Source organism: Tetrao urogallus (genome assembly GCF_951394365.1).
Source record: "Tetrao urogallus genome assembly, chromosome: 4".
Classification (NCBI taxonomy): Eukaryota; Metazoa; Chordata; class Aves; order Galliformes; family Phasianidae; genus Tetrao; species Tetrao urogallus.
Window position 1 is genome coordinate 65,901,122 of NC_136817.1, and position 16,239 is coordinate 65,917,360.

The window sequence follows — 16,239 nt, forward strand, 5'->3', positions numbered from 1 at the left end:
AAACCACAGCCCCACTTGGGGTATGCAAAATGAATTCAGCAGTCCTTCCTATTATCTTAAGGCTTCAAATGAGAAGTGAAATTGACTTCTGGCGTGCTTTACAAGATGTCCTATTGAGTTGTGGTGTTTTTTAAACACATTAGGATCTCAAAAGAAATGTTTTCCTGTACTGCTGCAGACAGTAGAGGGAAAACAAACTATTAAGAAGTGAGATATTTCAGAAGAGCATGTTGGGCTTTCAGGGAGAAACCCCTGCACCTGCTGCCAAAACTCCACGGGGTCACCAGGTAGATCTGCTGCTGTATCTGTGACAAAGATCCACAACTCAGTTTGTTTCTCAAATCAGAACAGATAAATTTAATGAGTAAGAGATGAACAGAATCAGCTGCCAATGCAGATTCCTCTGCTACTAAGAAGAGGAAAAAGAAAAGACATTCACAGCGAAGGGTAAATAAAACCATCAACCCATATGCCTAATATTTTTAAATGTCTAGGCTTGGAAATAATTATCATCAACATTAAAGGCTAAGAACAACACAGTGAGGAAACACAACCAGATGACTTCAGAAAAATGAGCATCACTTATCTGAATTCAGGCTGTATTTTTGCATGCTTCTGGTAGACGAGAACCTGCTACGTCCTGTTTGCAGCATTTACATAAAAGATTAATCACTGCTTCACCAAAATACAGCAAGAGTACTTCTTTCAGGATCTTATTATCATCTTTGATGCCAAGAAAGTTGTGGGGTTATGTTTAGAGCAGCAGATGCATGTGTCCTGCACGTAGCTTGTACTTTTTTCCAGGTAGGGCAGGACAGCGTGGAGCTCAAACACAGATTTGGAAGCGATCACTGACAGAGATTAACTCCCAAATGATGCTTTTGCTATATTATCAGAGCTGCTGATCTCCTCCTGACTTCCAACACTGCAAGTCTTATTTCAAAAGCAAGTAAACTGACACTTATTTCCCTTCAACAGAGCTTTTTCTTTTGTATATGCAGAATATCAAATCATGGCCTTACTTGACCGCTCAGATTTATAACTTCATAACCAGAAACCTAAAGCCAAGATTGCAACCAACCACAAAACAAATTTATAAGAAATAACACACCAAAAGCCCACACTACATTATTCTCAAGGCTTTTGAAACAACTTCTTAATGCAAGACTAAAACAAACCAGACGATTCAAGGCTTGAGGGCCTTGGTCTTTACCCCATCCCACACTACAACAACCCACAACAAAAAGTTTCAGTTGGGCAGAGCTGCTGAAAGCAGCAGCTCAGCACAGGTGCCTCTACAAACAGGCTACCCAGTGGTGCAACCTGACAACAGAATGGCTTTCAGACCCACATCAAGGCTAAGGAAAAGCTGTTCTGCAACCTGAAGGCACTGGGTGTTACTAAATGGTGTCTCGTGACATTGCTTTTAGATGCATTAACTGGTGTCCTACATATGTTCTACGTGCCACAACAATGCAAACCTGTTATGAAGGAAGCTCTGGTGACACTATTTCAAATGCAAAACATTGCTGGTTCTTCAGAGCACCGAGTCACAAATCTACCTTCATTCTGGGATCAAAAGCCTTCCTCACTCTCCTTTAAAAGCAGTCAGTGGAATGGTTACAGATATGGCTTTGCCTGGGAGCAATGTGTGCCCTTACAGATCTTACCAAGGTTACATACCTTCGTAGGAAAAAAAAAAAAAAACCCACCACAGTAGGCACCATTAATATTAGGAAAATAAAGCTATACATTCTGATGAATTTCCAAGAGTGTTCTGTAAGCTACTGACTCTTGCTTGAGGCGTTTTCAAGAAGAGCCTTCATACTTTCAAGTTTGCATCACTACCATGGCTGTTGTACGGGTAACATCATTAAAAACTGACGCATGCCTACTACCAACCATTTGCAAAAGACAGGCTTTTTCTCACTGCCAAGAAAACCCCAACTTTGCTTAAAAAAAAAAAAAACAAAACATAAAACCACCAAATGAACCAACAAAAACCACAACAGCCATAGTATGATACAAAATAGTAAAGATAACCTGCAAATCAGAGCAGGCTCATGAAGCTAATCAAAACCTCACCAGAATATAAAGCCAGAGTCCTCCCAAAATGCCCCGTGTTCTGTTTTGATCTCTATCTGGGACGCCTGTTGATTCTTTATGCGCTTTTTTCTCTGTTTCTTAGCAGGTTTTTTTTTAAGCCTTTCATCTTTATTAGGTCTTGATTTCTCCTCATTTACTAAGTCTACATCAGGTTTAATTCGCTTTCGTTGCTTTCTTTCTTTCTCCAAATCTGCACCTTCACTATCTTCCTTTCTTTTCAGTTTTGAGTCTTCTTTCTTACACCTCAACTCTTGGCTGATGTATTTTTTCTCCTCAGTATATTCCACCTGAAGGTTCTGTTCTTTTCTGTAGGAGATGCTAAACGTTTCAGCGAGCACAAGTTTGCAATACTCTTTAGATTCTACAGCTGACAGACCAAAGCCATCTGTGGTGGCAGCTGCCCCAGATGCTTGCCCTTCTACACAGTGTGCTGTGTTATACTGACAATTTGCTGTATTTTCTTGTGCATGCTCACCAGCTGATGAGCAACGGGGTGATCTGTTTTTCCCAGTATTTGTAGGTGTCCGGGTTTCTGAGAAAAGGCTGGAATGCTGGTCTTGTTCACAGATAAAGGCTGAAGGCTTAACCTCACCAAGGCTTCCATCTTGAAACTCTTCTGCTATTCTCAAATCCACTCTTTCCTCAAGACATGTAGCTTCCTGAGCTTGAAAGGAGTAGTAAGTTTTCTTTGATCTCTTTGTGAGACTGCGAATCTTTGTCGCTCTGCATAAACTGGATAGAAAGAACAGTTACTAATACTGATCAACTTGCTTAGGATCTGTTGAGTTAGCCATGAAGGCAGAGAGACATGCATAATAAAACTATTTCTAGAGCTACAAGAAAGGACCTATTCCAAGTGTGCTGTCCTGTGTATCTACATGAAACCTCTAACACAAGATTCTATCTGCAAAACTCAACTGAAGTTATAGGGAATACATTCAGTCACACTGCTGTTATGCTATACTGCACCTTCACATAAAATATGCCTTCCCAACCACGCCTAACAGGAGTGAAATTTTGATATTTGGCCCTAACCAAAGAGCAATCTCAAAAAGGCAGTGATAAAAGGTGTGCAATTGATATTCCACGGTTAAGAAAAGCTACAATCTCTTCTTTAGGTTAAAGGGAAAGGAAGAGCTATCATCTATCCCAAACAACATCTGACACCAAACACAAGATGCATGATGAACCCTTAATGTGACACAGTCTATGGAGACTTTCCAGTATTAGAGCCTTAGTTACTGTCAATAGGAATCTTAAAGTTCAGACCATTTCCCAAAAGACTGACTAAGCACAGAAGACACTGTGCCAAAATAGGTGCTACTGTTTCCAAAGAAGCAAATATTTGGGGATAGAAAAGTATGTGAAAAAACCACAACTTCCAAAACCTTTTCTGTGAGCTGCCATTGAAGATGCAAGTGTGGCAACTCCGAGACAGAACATCAGACATAAGCAGAAATTTAAATGGACAGTCACTCCTAAAGACAGTAAAACTAAACAGAATCAAGTGGAAAAAAACCCAACAAAATAATGATAAAAACCAGTAACTTGAAGGTCTTCGACAGCACACAACAGGGCTAATAAAGAAGCAAAGTCTTTCATAGGAACTTGAAAGCATGTGCTACAGGGTAACAAAAGGCTTCCTGACTTACCTGGTCTTGTGCTTTTTTCCTTGCATGTGGGACTGGTACTCATGTATAGTTGTAAGTATAACGTTGCAAACAGGGCACATGTAATGGCCAAGCCCAATCACAGAAAAGAAGGAACCTGTAGGTTAGAAAGACTACAAATGAAGGCCAAATCCAAAGCATCTCACAATAACATGTAATATCAGGTTCCCCAAAACAGCTCCAGAAGAGATACAAAGACTCTGCTCAAGGTAACTCAATTTTACACACCAACAGCATTCATAAATGGAGCTGCACTGCTGCAGTGTAACCATTCTTCAAACATTGAGGAAGTTGTCAAACACTGTGTTATGATACACCATGCAGAGACTTTGACAGATCTAAGATCAGGTCAGATGAGGAGAACCTTATGCCTTCCAGGTCATCACGTTCTCCCGTCCCACACTCTGCGAAGATTTAAATGTAATAAACAAACAAAACAGCAAATAATGTTTTCCCCAACACAAACCCAGGAGCTTTACACATTAGCAAAATGCAGCACGGATTCCAATGGACTGCTGCATTGAACAAAATAGATATTTACTCTTTTGTCTGGTGGATGAAAAGCTGGACAGGATGCAGCAGTGTGCACTTGCAGCCTGGATTTCCAACAGTACCCTGGGTTACATCGAAAAAGGGGTGGCCATTTTAAGGCACATCTGGAGCTGTGAGTCCAGGCCTGGTGGCCCCAGCACATGAAGGATGCAGAGCTGTTGGAATGGGTCTGATGGAAGGCTTAGAAGAATCAGAGTCATAGAATTGCTCAGGTTGGAAAAGACCTTCAAGATCAAGTCCAACCACAACCTAACCACATGACCCTACTGCTAACCTAACTCATATTACCCACTGCATTACATGTGTCACAGAAGAGAATTTTATCCTTCTTGTAGATACATGGAATCAGGGGAGATTTTTGAAGGAATCTCCAAGGGAATGATTTGCCATTTTGTAAACTATTGAATTATCTCACTTGTTATCCTTTAATGCCACCATGGTAGATCACAGAATCACAGAATTGTAGGGGTTGGAAGGGACCTCTAGAGATCATCGAGTCCAACCAGATCAATTTAATAGAAATAGATTAACATGCCTCTAAGTTATCTTACAAAAAGAAAAGGCTGCAGGTCCTACTCTCCTTTTAAATCTGTTGTTTAATAGCATTCAAGAAGAGTGAGTCCTTAATATTAAAGCTTTTTTTTTTTAAAAAAAGTGGATTGTTACCAAGGATAGAGATATGTTTTTATTTTGCTGCCTAGTCAATCAATAATACTGCTAAACATAAAATTAAAATGAAAATCTAGTTTCCTGACCTCATGTTTGTCACTGGTAGGTCACAGAAAGAACTCAAAAGGAACTGGTATAGAAAAGGTGTGAAAGAACTTCCTTAATCCTCAGAAACATTATCTGAAAGAATGGTTTTTGAGAAGTCACTTTTCTGCTTTCAAAATTGTGCTTCAGCACATAGGCAGAAATGATTGCTTCAATCACAATTCCAAAGAACTGAAACTAAACTGTTAATTTGGTTCAGTTCTTTATTCAAATGTCACATTCATCGTCTTCTGTTATACAACTTCATACCAAATGTATTGTAATATCTTAAGTCTGTTACATGATATCTTTTCTATTTCACATCTTGTGTTTAATTTTTCTCTCTCTCAGAGGTAATAATGTTGGCACACAATAGTGTGTGTAACAGCTCTATTTATCATGCAATCTGTTAGTGCATACATTGTAAACTAGAAGACAGTAATGGGGCCTTTGAAGGCTTGAGAATAACAACCATTTAGGAAACAAGTTTCCTTGTGGGGCAAGACTGAAACAATTACAGCTATCAGGTTGGTGAACAAAGATTAAGGGAAGGCATGAATGCAACAAAAAGGAAATGAACAATTCAATTTTTATGTCTGCTTCTTGCTCTGCGCAGAATGAAGAGAGACACTGCAGTCATAGGTGTTGATTTCAGTGTCAGTAAAGGGGTTTAAGATCAAGAAGGTAAAGCTCAAGAATTCTTGGGAAATGTTTGCTGTGGAGGTTGTTGTGGAGTTTCTAGCACAGAAGGTCTTAAGATTGATTTGATCCTGGCCTTGGAGTTAAGAAACTGAGCTATTTTTTATCATCTCTTTGACTTGACTCCAGTGAGTCAAATTACGGATTAGTGTCTCAAAGTCAATAGGAAATATCTTCCCATCTTAAATTGCCAGAGACAAAGAACTTCAGGATGGCAAACTAAACAGAAAGGAGGAACTGAACTTGTTAGCCTTCTCCTTTGCTACAGGACATTTCCTTGCAAACATCAGAGCTGCCCCTTGAACACTCAAGCTGCCCTCACTTTTTCACGTTCTGCTTACCAGTTGTTCTGGATTCTCTAGGGACAGGCTGGATTCCCAGCTCCTCCATTATCTTCTTCCGTGCTGCATTTTTTCCATGTTTTTTACCAACATAATGTTCCTGTGCTGAGAATGGACTATTGAAAGGAACACAGCAGAGCCAGCAGTAGTTCAGATCCAAGCTTGCTTTTGGAGACGATGAAGGCATCTCAGTTTCTGAAGGAACAGAAAACTCATTATTAGATACCTGTATTAATATCTATGTGTTTGATGGCTGGTCATTCTAAGGTCCAAGAAGAAAGCTTTACCCTACAGAGGGCGATTCAGAGCACATTTGCTATGCTCAATCCTGAAAGCAACTCGCATAGCACTCACACCAGTTCACTGTTGCTTGTAGACTAATTTTTTTTTTTAATTAAATATGCTAAGTTTGGACCTCACTTAATATTCAGAGCAACAGTAAACACGTCCATCAATAATCAGAAATATTTGCCTTTAGTTAGAAAGATAAGAAACTTGAAGGCAGGCTTCCCTAGCTTCAAAGCTCTACAGGGTAGTCACAATATTTCTGTCACCTAAGGAGTTACCACATGACAGCTCTGTGACTTAGGCAGAAAGGAGAAGCATACAGACATGCAGGTGTAGGACAACACCTCTTTATATCTGTTGCAGAAGGTGACAGGAAAATACACGCAGTGCAAACTTAGTTCTTACCAGAAACAGGTTGCATGCTCCGTTCTTCCATCAGGCCTCTCCTTTCTGCTAACTGCCTCAGCTTTTTAGCATGGATCTTCCCCTGGAGGTGAGACAATGCAACACCTGGGGAAACCAAAGTTATGTTGCAGATATTACAGTACTTATTCTCTACTATCCTTGTTCCATCCATCTGAAATTAAGCAAAGGCAAGCTCAGTTACACAAGCATTCACTGAAGGACAAGAAAGCACTTCAGATCACCGTGAAGAATAGTCACCTGAAAACTGGTACAATCCATTATTTCTTTCTTTTTGTCATGCCTCATTCTCTCATCCTTCCTACCATGACTTTGGACATAAAAATAAACATTCTGAGCATGCTTTCTGCCCTGAAAAGAAACTAGAATTACTCCTGCTCTATTAATAGGGGGCCAAGAAGTGGTATATCCAGCAACAGGAATCTCATTCATCCAAAACAGGTCTGAGGATTCAATAGCCCAAGTATCTGATATTGGGTGTTATGCATACCTCCTTCATCTGTGATTACTTTTTAATTCTTAGATGCTCTCTCAACACATAACCTTCCATCTCTTGCACTTTTATAGTGTACTTACCCACACGTCACACTATACACAGGTAACCCACAAAACCAAACAAGTGATTTGTCCTCTCTAATTTAATCTGATGATTTCCAAGAGTCTGGTAAGGATTCTGAGAAGCAACATTAGGAAATCTTGACAATATTAACATGAGAAAGAGGTGCTACCATACTTGACTAGACAACATCAGCAAACCTGGAAAAAAAGAGTCTTATTTTCATATCAATTCATCCTGAAGTTCTGATTTCACCATTACAATCACATCTGTTATGCTCAACTGGACTTGGATCCTGGAAACAGAAATTCCAGCTGAGGGTCTGAACTCTGTACTTCTGACAGTACAAGTGCTGCTCAACATAAATCAAAGTAAGGAAGCATTACACCTTACAAGACCTGAATACCAATTCATGAGAATGGCAAAAAAGACTCCTGAGAGCAACTGACATTTTAACTTCAGCAAGAAAATGAAATGTCTGTACCTGCAAATTTTTAGGATTAAGTTTCAAAATAAAGCTCACTTTCCTATGTCTATAGCACCGTCCCAAGGCATACACTTGTTCCAAGAAATGCCTGCAGCATGATTCATACAACTTGCCTTGTGAAGACACTGCAGACATAGCAGCATGTGTGTATTGCTGAGTAAAGCATCAGGAGCACAACCCCTACTCTCTATAGTTAGCACTGCCCCATGCCACACTTCTTGCAGGTGATTGCTCTTCACTACCACTGAACCCACATCATTCACAACCTTCAAGTCTGGCTAATGTCTAAGCCCAGCATAAGCTTTGGGAAAGGCTTTAAGCAGCCTTTTCTAACACCATACAGAAACCTCAAACAAACCAAAGCCCCAGTACTTGCTAGGAGAAATCCTCTCGTCCAGGCTACCTCATAGTGTGACATCCTTTGGGATTCAAACGGCAGCACCGCACAGCAAACCCTACAGAAAGTGTCTGTGAACAGGTGGTGCCTTGTTGCCTCATCTAATATTTCATCTGAACATCCTGGAAAAAAAAAAAAAAAAACAACAAAAACCAGTCAGGAGACAGGACAAGATACACGTGCATGCCTTTGCTTGCAAAACATTGACCACTTGAATATTCACACACAGCAGATGAGGGAACCAATGTTCATCCACTGAATCACACCATGCCTTGTTGTAGCCTCAGAGCAAGGCTGTAAAGCCACCTCCACCTCCCTACATACAGAGGTATTGCTCTTGTGGACTGAAAGAATATTACTGTGCATGTACTTGGTCTTCAAGTGCCTTAAAATCAAGGAAGATAAAGCTTCATTAGGTTTTCTGGTCATACTCTCAGATATACTAGACTAATGGCCTAAAATACAGGAAGTATTGTGGTTAGACTAGGTCACACACTCAAATATGGGAATACATTTTAAAGAAGAGACGTAAAGAAAGTCAGGGAGCAGCTCAGGGCATGAGATAAGGCCAAGAGGTCTCAGAAGCTTGCAAAGGTTGCACCCATTTCCCACACACCGATTTATTTCTTTTAGTTATATGGAGAAAAACTGCTCTAATGAGTGCCACATTCAAAATGGGTATGGAAATACCTCTGTCTGGGCATGGCTTACCATTGCTCCTTGATACATGAACACATTTCCTAATAAAAGCCTTATTTTCAGGAGTTACAATGACCAGGTAACTACTCCTTGGAAGCTGTTTTCTGTAGCGTGAGTCATCCAGCCATATTCAATATTCTACAGTTACTGATTTATACAGGTCACCCCTTCAAGCATGGGAGTGAAAGATGGACACAATTAACAGGATTTGGTCCATGCAAGAAAACCTAAAATTACTTGGTTCCTGGCATTAGTTGAAAACTTATCTTGCTCCTGAAATGCATGAATTGCCATAAAGCCCGTGATCTCATAACTTCAGACCCAAACCATATGAAAATCAGTACATATAAACGTATTCTTATTATTCTCTGTAGTCTTAGCTGCTTTTCTGGCAAACATATTTGCCCTGCACTTTGCATTCCTCTTCTGTCTTACAACAAACTGCATAGGATCATAGAATCCTTAGAGTTGGAAGGAACATTTAAAGGCCACCCAGTCCAGCTCCCCTGCAAGGGACACCAGAGCTAAAGCATGTTGCTCAGGGCCCTGATCCAGCCTCACCTTGAAAGCCTCCAGGCATCCAGCACATCTCTGGGCAACCTGCGCCAGTGCCTCACCACTGTTAACATAAAAAATATTTTCCTTGTATCTAACCTAAATCGACCCTCTTTGAGCTTGAGACCATTTCCCCTTGTTCTATCACAACAGACCCTGCTAAGAGTCTGCCCCCTTCTTTCCTGTAGCTCCCTTTAGATACTGACACACCATTATCAGGTCACCTCAGAGCCTCACCAGCACAGAGCAGAGGGGCAGGATCACCTCCCTCACCCCGCTGGCCACACTTCTTTTGATGCAGCCCAGGATATAGCTGGTTTTCTGGGCTGCGAGGGCACAGTGCTCATTCATATCCAGCTTGCCATCCACCAGCACTCCCAGGTCTTTTTTGGCAGGGCTGCGCTCAATCCTTTCATCCCCCAGGTTGGGGGATGAATTTGCATGAATGCAAGTTCAGGAATAAACCAGTGCAACTCCCACTAAACCCTGACCAGGCTCCAAGTTGTAGATGGCCTTCAGTGTGACCCAGGTAACTGCAGTCCCCTTCACTAAATCACACTGCTCACTTCCAAGGAAGGGTTCAGAACAAGTCTCCTTTTCACTGTGCTTCCAGACCATTTGTGACACACACAAAACTGATCGAGCATGGGGAGATTTATGCCACCACTGTCTGCACACAGCTGCTTCTATGAATAGTAAGTTGAACTTGAGGTTTTCAGCTTTCAGATGCACAAGACATTTTTCCTGGCAACTGAGAGAAATTTAAAAACCAGCTTGCCTTGCTGTTCACAACCACACCATCAGAAACCTGTAGATATTCAAGCAGAGGCCTTGCAGGACCGCTATTTTGACCCTGTCATTTCTGAGCCTCAAAAATTTTTAAATAAAGCTACAGCTATCATCAATTCAGAACTATTCAGGTCAGCTTTGTATCATTAAAATGATGGTTCACTGCAAAACAGACCAGCTACTGCTTGTCAGAGGGACTGCTCCTTAATAAAAAGACAGGAATAAGAACGCTTAAGGAAGCAGAGACAAGATTTCATATATGTGTATATATACATACTTCTTTTTTAACCATCATGCTACACAATAAAGTCAACTGGTAGGTTGCTAGACATCTTCCAGGGCAGCACAAAGAAGTGTAAGAATTTTCTCTGGTTTCTAGGCTCAGAATTCCCACTGACCAGACTGGTACCTTGGTAGGAAGTGGCCACGTTCTCAGTGTCACCTCACTCACAGCGAGGGCTGGCCCTGCGTGACAGAGATTAAGCAGGTAAACTTCTTACCAGGCCTCTCAAATCTTTAATATTAATAACTGCACCACCACACCAGGAATCTCAGCCTGTTTCAGCTCCAGGTTCTTTTCCAGGCAGCCAGAATGTTCCTTAACATATGCAGAACCTCCACAAATATCAGAACAACCATCTCCTTCCCTGGGCTCCAGAGTGAGGTGCCAAGTGTTCCTGATCCCAAATATGCCTCTGTCTGTTATTAATTTTTCTTTCCCAGTTCTTGAGGACACGGAAGACTGAGAGCAGAATCATGTAGTAAGGAAAGAGTACAGGCTAGAGAAATCCCTAAAGGCAAAGACATGAAATTTCAAATTCAAAGTATTAAACCCAGAAGATGACATAGCCAAGTTCTGCCCTCAAGTGCCAGCAGCAAACATAGCATTTCAATGAGAAATAGGTGGAGTCAAGTTCAACAATTACAACTCATCAACAGATGACTTCTGACCCACATTATTCTCTCCAAGGCATGGCCACAAGCAGTGGGGTCACTGCACCTTAGCAGGGTACCATCTGTCAGTCTCAGGCCAGCACCTGACAGTCCATGCTGAAGCCTGTCCCAGCCACAAAGTAAAATCGTTTAATTCAAATCATGTGCACTGCACTACCTCGCTTTAGTCCTCAAGCAGGAAGGGAGGAGCCTGCACACAGTGCATCTCCTCATCTCAGCTGTCCAGCAGTAATTTTATTTGGTGGCAAACTCTACTGCTTGTCATTAGGTGACTGTACTCTTCCTAAATAACAGCATGAAAGATGAACAAAAGCTTGAATTCTTAGAGTATCAGCTGTACAAAACTGAAGGCAGACCGCATTGCTGAAATCCAGCTCCTTTTGGTCACAATACAGCATGCAGACATGGTTGCTATGCAATGGAAGTCAGAAAGCAACCTTGGAAGTAAACGGGAATGGATATCCACAGACATCCAGCTGAGGGAGAGCAGACAAATGTAACAGGCTCTAAAACCCACATCGAACCCACTGAAGTGTGGTATTACAGAACTGAATTCCTGGATGAACCAGATGGATTTCCATTTCTGCAGCTGAGTGAAAGACATTCATCTAATGAAACAATATAGTAGCACTTCATTTTTATTTTCTCAAGTGAGTTTAGTCAGTGTTGTATTTGTATTATTATTCTTTCCCTGTCAAAGCTCAGGGCAGTGCAAAACAAACAAATACCAAATTGGACTCTGTTCTTTGAAAACAAATGCTGAAAAACTGAACTGCCAGTACACTTCTAAAACTAGCTTCACCATCCAAAGCATACAGTTATGATTTTTTCCCCCATAGAATGGTATAGAAAGATAACTTAAAAACATTTACAGGCATCTTCAAACACCACATTCTACCACAAAGCTGACAAAGACATGTGCCTAACCCTGCACACAAGCACAGGCCTATGGAGCATACAACTACACCATCCAAATAAGGGTTAACTATTGCACTGCCCAAACACTGCAAAACTAAACTCAAAACAGAGCTAACCACTTTTTAGCACCGGAGAGACCCATGACCTGCCCTGACACACAATAAGAGGAGCTTACAATTGATGGTAACTGATTGCTCACCCTTTTGCCCAGGGTGAAACAGGAACAGACACTTCGCTGGCTCCCTTGGACAGTGCTGTGGATGAAACAGAAACTGTTTGAAAGCATTAAGATAGAAATACAGTAAATCAATCACCCAGTTCCTTGCTTCTCTTCCTTTTTCTCCCTGCTGGCCCCCAGCCTCCTGTTCCTACTGCCCTCTCTCTCTGATCACCTCAAGGACTTCTGCTCCCTGCATTCCAACACACCCAGCAGAGCCAGATCAGCACAGCTGAAGCAGACTGAAATCAGCCATTCTGCTTTTAGAAGAAAGTTTGCAACTTACTGCAGTAAAAGTGAGTTGATGTTTCAAAACAAGCTAACAAACAAAACCAAAAGCTTAGAATTTCAGAAAACATACTGATGTTACTATTACTTTTAAAAATTTCCATGGGCATATTTAAACCCAGCTGCTCTCATTCAAAGGCAATCAAGATGTTAATTGGCACAACAGAAAGCTGACTGAAGTCTATGTGGGGAGGCTGGTTTCTCTTAAAGTAACATTACCATTAGATTAATTAACTACTGCAGGATAAGCTGTTAGTTTCCTTGCCAGGTATTGACTTATTTCCACAAGACAGCAGCCCTATTTCCCTATTTGCTCCTTGGGTCTCCTAACAAATACCTTTCCCCTATCTTGTATGCAGAGAATGAAGATTTGCAGAATACAAAAGGAGGGAGATAGCATGAGAATGTGCTACATATTGAATCTTGAAAAAGCATGGATGTAAACTACAGATTAACTGCACATTTATAGGTATCCAGTGTTCATACCTTCTTGCCACTGAGCCAAAAGAAACCCCTTGAAAAAAAACATCCTTCCCCCCTAAAAAAATATGTGTTTTAAAAGCATCTGGGTGTGCAAACAAATTAGCAAAAAATGTTGCCATAGAAAATTTCCAAGGCCAAAAATTATTTCTAGTTTTGTATTTAAGAAATGAATACCTCCCCTCCTTCCCCTAACAAGTATATAAAACCAGAAATTTTCAGTGATGTTCACATCATATCTCTGTTTGGCATAGGTTTGAAGAGAGACCTGCATAGACTGGGTCAATAGGCCAAGGTTAACTGTATGAGTTTCAACAGGACCAAGTGTCAGGTCCTGTATTTTGGTCAGAACAACCCCAGGCAACCCTACAGGCTTGGGGAAGAGTGGCTGGAAAGCTGCCTGATGGAAAGGAACCTTGGTGTACTGATGGACAGTCAGCTGAATACGAGCCAGCAGTGTGCCCTGGTGGCCAAGAAGGCCAATGGCATCCTGGCTTGGACCAGGAATGGAGTGGTGAGCAGGACGAGGGAAGTCATCCTGCCCTGTACTCGGCATTGGTGAGGCTTCACCTTGAGTACTGTGTTCAGTTTTGGGCCCCTCACTGCAGGAAGGACATGGAGGTGCTGGAGCAGGTCCAAAGAAGGGCAACAAGGCTTCTGAAGGGCTTGGAGAATGTGCCCTAGGAGGAGAGACTGAAGGAACTGGGGCTGTTTAGTATGGGGAAGAGGAGGCTGCGGGGAGACCTTACTGCTCTCTTCCAACACCTCAAAGGTGACTGCAGTGAGAGCAGGGTTGATCTCTTCTCACTGGTGACAGGTGACAGGATGAGGGGAAAAGGCCACAAGTTGTGCCAGGCGACGTTTACATTGGATATCAGGAAAAACCTCTTTACAGAAAGGGTTGTTAAGCACTGGAATAGGCTTCCCAGGGAGGAGGTTGAGTCACCATTCCTGGATGTGTATAAAAACCATTTGGATGTGGGCTCAGGAACATGATTTAGCAGAGGGTTGTAAGAGTTAGGGTAGTGTGGTTGGGTTGTGGTTAGACCGGATGATCTTTAAGGTCTTTTCCAACCTGGGTGATTCTATGATTCTATGATTCTATGAAGTGGCAACCATATAATGATAGAATCATATCATAGAATCATAGAACATCCTGAGTTGAAAAGGAGCACAATGCTCATCCAGTTTCAACCCCCTGCTATGTGCAGGGTCACCAACCAGCAGACCAGGCTGCCCAGAGCCACATCCAGCCTGGCCTTGAATGAAATATGTATATATATAACCAGGGATCCTTGCTGTGTCTGGCTCAAAATATTCTGAAGTTCAGAAACAAGACAACTCAGTTCAAAAAGTGTAAGCGAAAAAATTAATTTAAACCTAACCATAACAAGAGCATGTTCATAACTTGTCCCTTTGAGTATACACACTGGCACAGCTTTTTTCCCCCAAAAGCCGGCTGCTTAAAATAGCTGTCAGTTTTTAAGCTAAGAGTGATTAATTCCTCTGGAGTTATTTCTGTTCAACAGAGTACTACTAAATTTAACTGACAGTGGGGAAATCTGTTGTTAATGGATGTTTCAAATATTTCACAAAAGGCCATGTTTATGCATTGTTATTTAGGCTGGCTTGGTGTTTTTCAATATCTGAAGTGTGTGGAGGGCTATAAGAAAGAAGACTCTTTAGCAGGGTCTGTTGTGGAAGGACAAGGGGGAATTGTTTCAAACTACAGGAGAAGAGATTGGATGAGAGATTCCTCATTGGATATGAGGAAAAAGATTTTTACTGTAAGGCTGGTGAAGCACTGGCACAGGTTGCCAGAGAGGTGGTGGATGCCCCATCCCTGGAGACACTCAGGGTCAGGCTGAATGGGGCTCTGAGCACTGTGATCTAGCTGTAGGTGTCCCTGTTCATTGCAGGGGAGCTGGATTTGATGCCTGTAAGGGTCCTTCCCAACTCAAACGATTCCATGAATCGAACAGTCAGTGCTTAAAAGCACGAACCAAAGCCTTTCAAAACACAAATACTGTATACCCATTATGAATGATTTGACATTCCTGGAAGCTCAGCACCTTTTTCACCCCACTTGCTAGATCTTTAGCAGGATGACGTCCCACAGATTTTTTTGGAAGGAGAGGACATGGAACTGAGATGTGACAGGAACTTTCCATCTGCAAGATTGATTTTCAGAGCTCTGTCACAGATCCGAGGTATGAAAGTACCCTGTTGGGCAGCCTACTCTCGGAAGTATGACATTGGCTTATGAAGCTAGAAGAAACTTTCTGAAGAACTGAAGGCCAGCTTTTAAGAGCTCAGAGCGACTTTGGACTTGTCAGACATCTTGCCTGCTCTTACACACCTGGGACACAGACAAGTCTCCCACTGCACTTTGCTCGTTAATTTCTGCTTTGGGTTCAAATTCTCATTACTTTTAGCTACGGGCATCACACAAAAGGGAACACATCACACATTTCACAGAGGGAACAGCGCAAGTGCATTCCTGTCACTTCCACCATCATGATGTGTATTGCAGGGAGGACACGAAACAGCCGCTTCTCTTCCAGCAGGATCTTGAGAGAGCGGTGTGTTACACATCTAGCTTACACGGGGCAGAGATTTGAGGCTGGAAATGAAATACACAAGGTTGTAACACACTGATGGATACCCCAACATGTGAGGCAGCCTCCACACGGGGGTCCTGTGGGTGACAGCTGGCTCAGAGCCTCGCCTTTTCCACACGGAGCTTCGCACCCTCACTTACAGCCCCTGGGACGGCGGGTGCGATCACACGAACCCCGCCGCCGCCGCTCACCTCGCCCTTGGGGCTGCCGCCTTCGGAGCCTCTTTGCGGGCCAGGGCCGGCTATAATTGAGCTCTGAAGGCCAGCATATCTCAGCGCTCTCCTCCCACGGCCCAGCCCAGCGCCGCTTCATCCTGAGGGCCGGTTAAACCCCCTGCACGGCCGGCCCGCCCTCCGCCTCCCCTCAGGGCGCGCAGCCCGCCCCGCGCCCCGCCCAGAGCGCCCGCATCGCCGCCCGTGCTCTGTGGCGCTGAGGATCTGGACGTG

At 42.5% G+C, this 16,239-nt stretch overlaps 1 protein-coding gene across 1 annotated transcript; it reads right to left on the reverse strand.

Moving 5' to 3' along the window:
• Nucleotides 1–2,081: 2,081 nt before the first annotated feature.
• On the reverse strand, nt 2,082–16,105 carry LOC306945463 (uncharacterized protein; the record flags this gene model as incomplete). The annotated part of the gene is given in 7 exon segments (XM_079534185.1): nt 2,082–2,838; nt 3,759–3,873; nt 6,122–6,316; nt 6,815–6,986; nt 7,073–7,183; nt 8,279–8,392; nt 15,962–16,105. Coding segments are annotated over 7 exon segments (1,608 nt in total).
• Between the last annotated feature and the right edge of the window lie 134 nt (nt 16,106–16,239).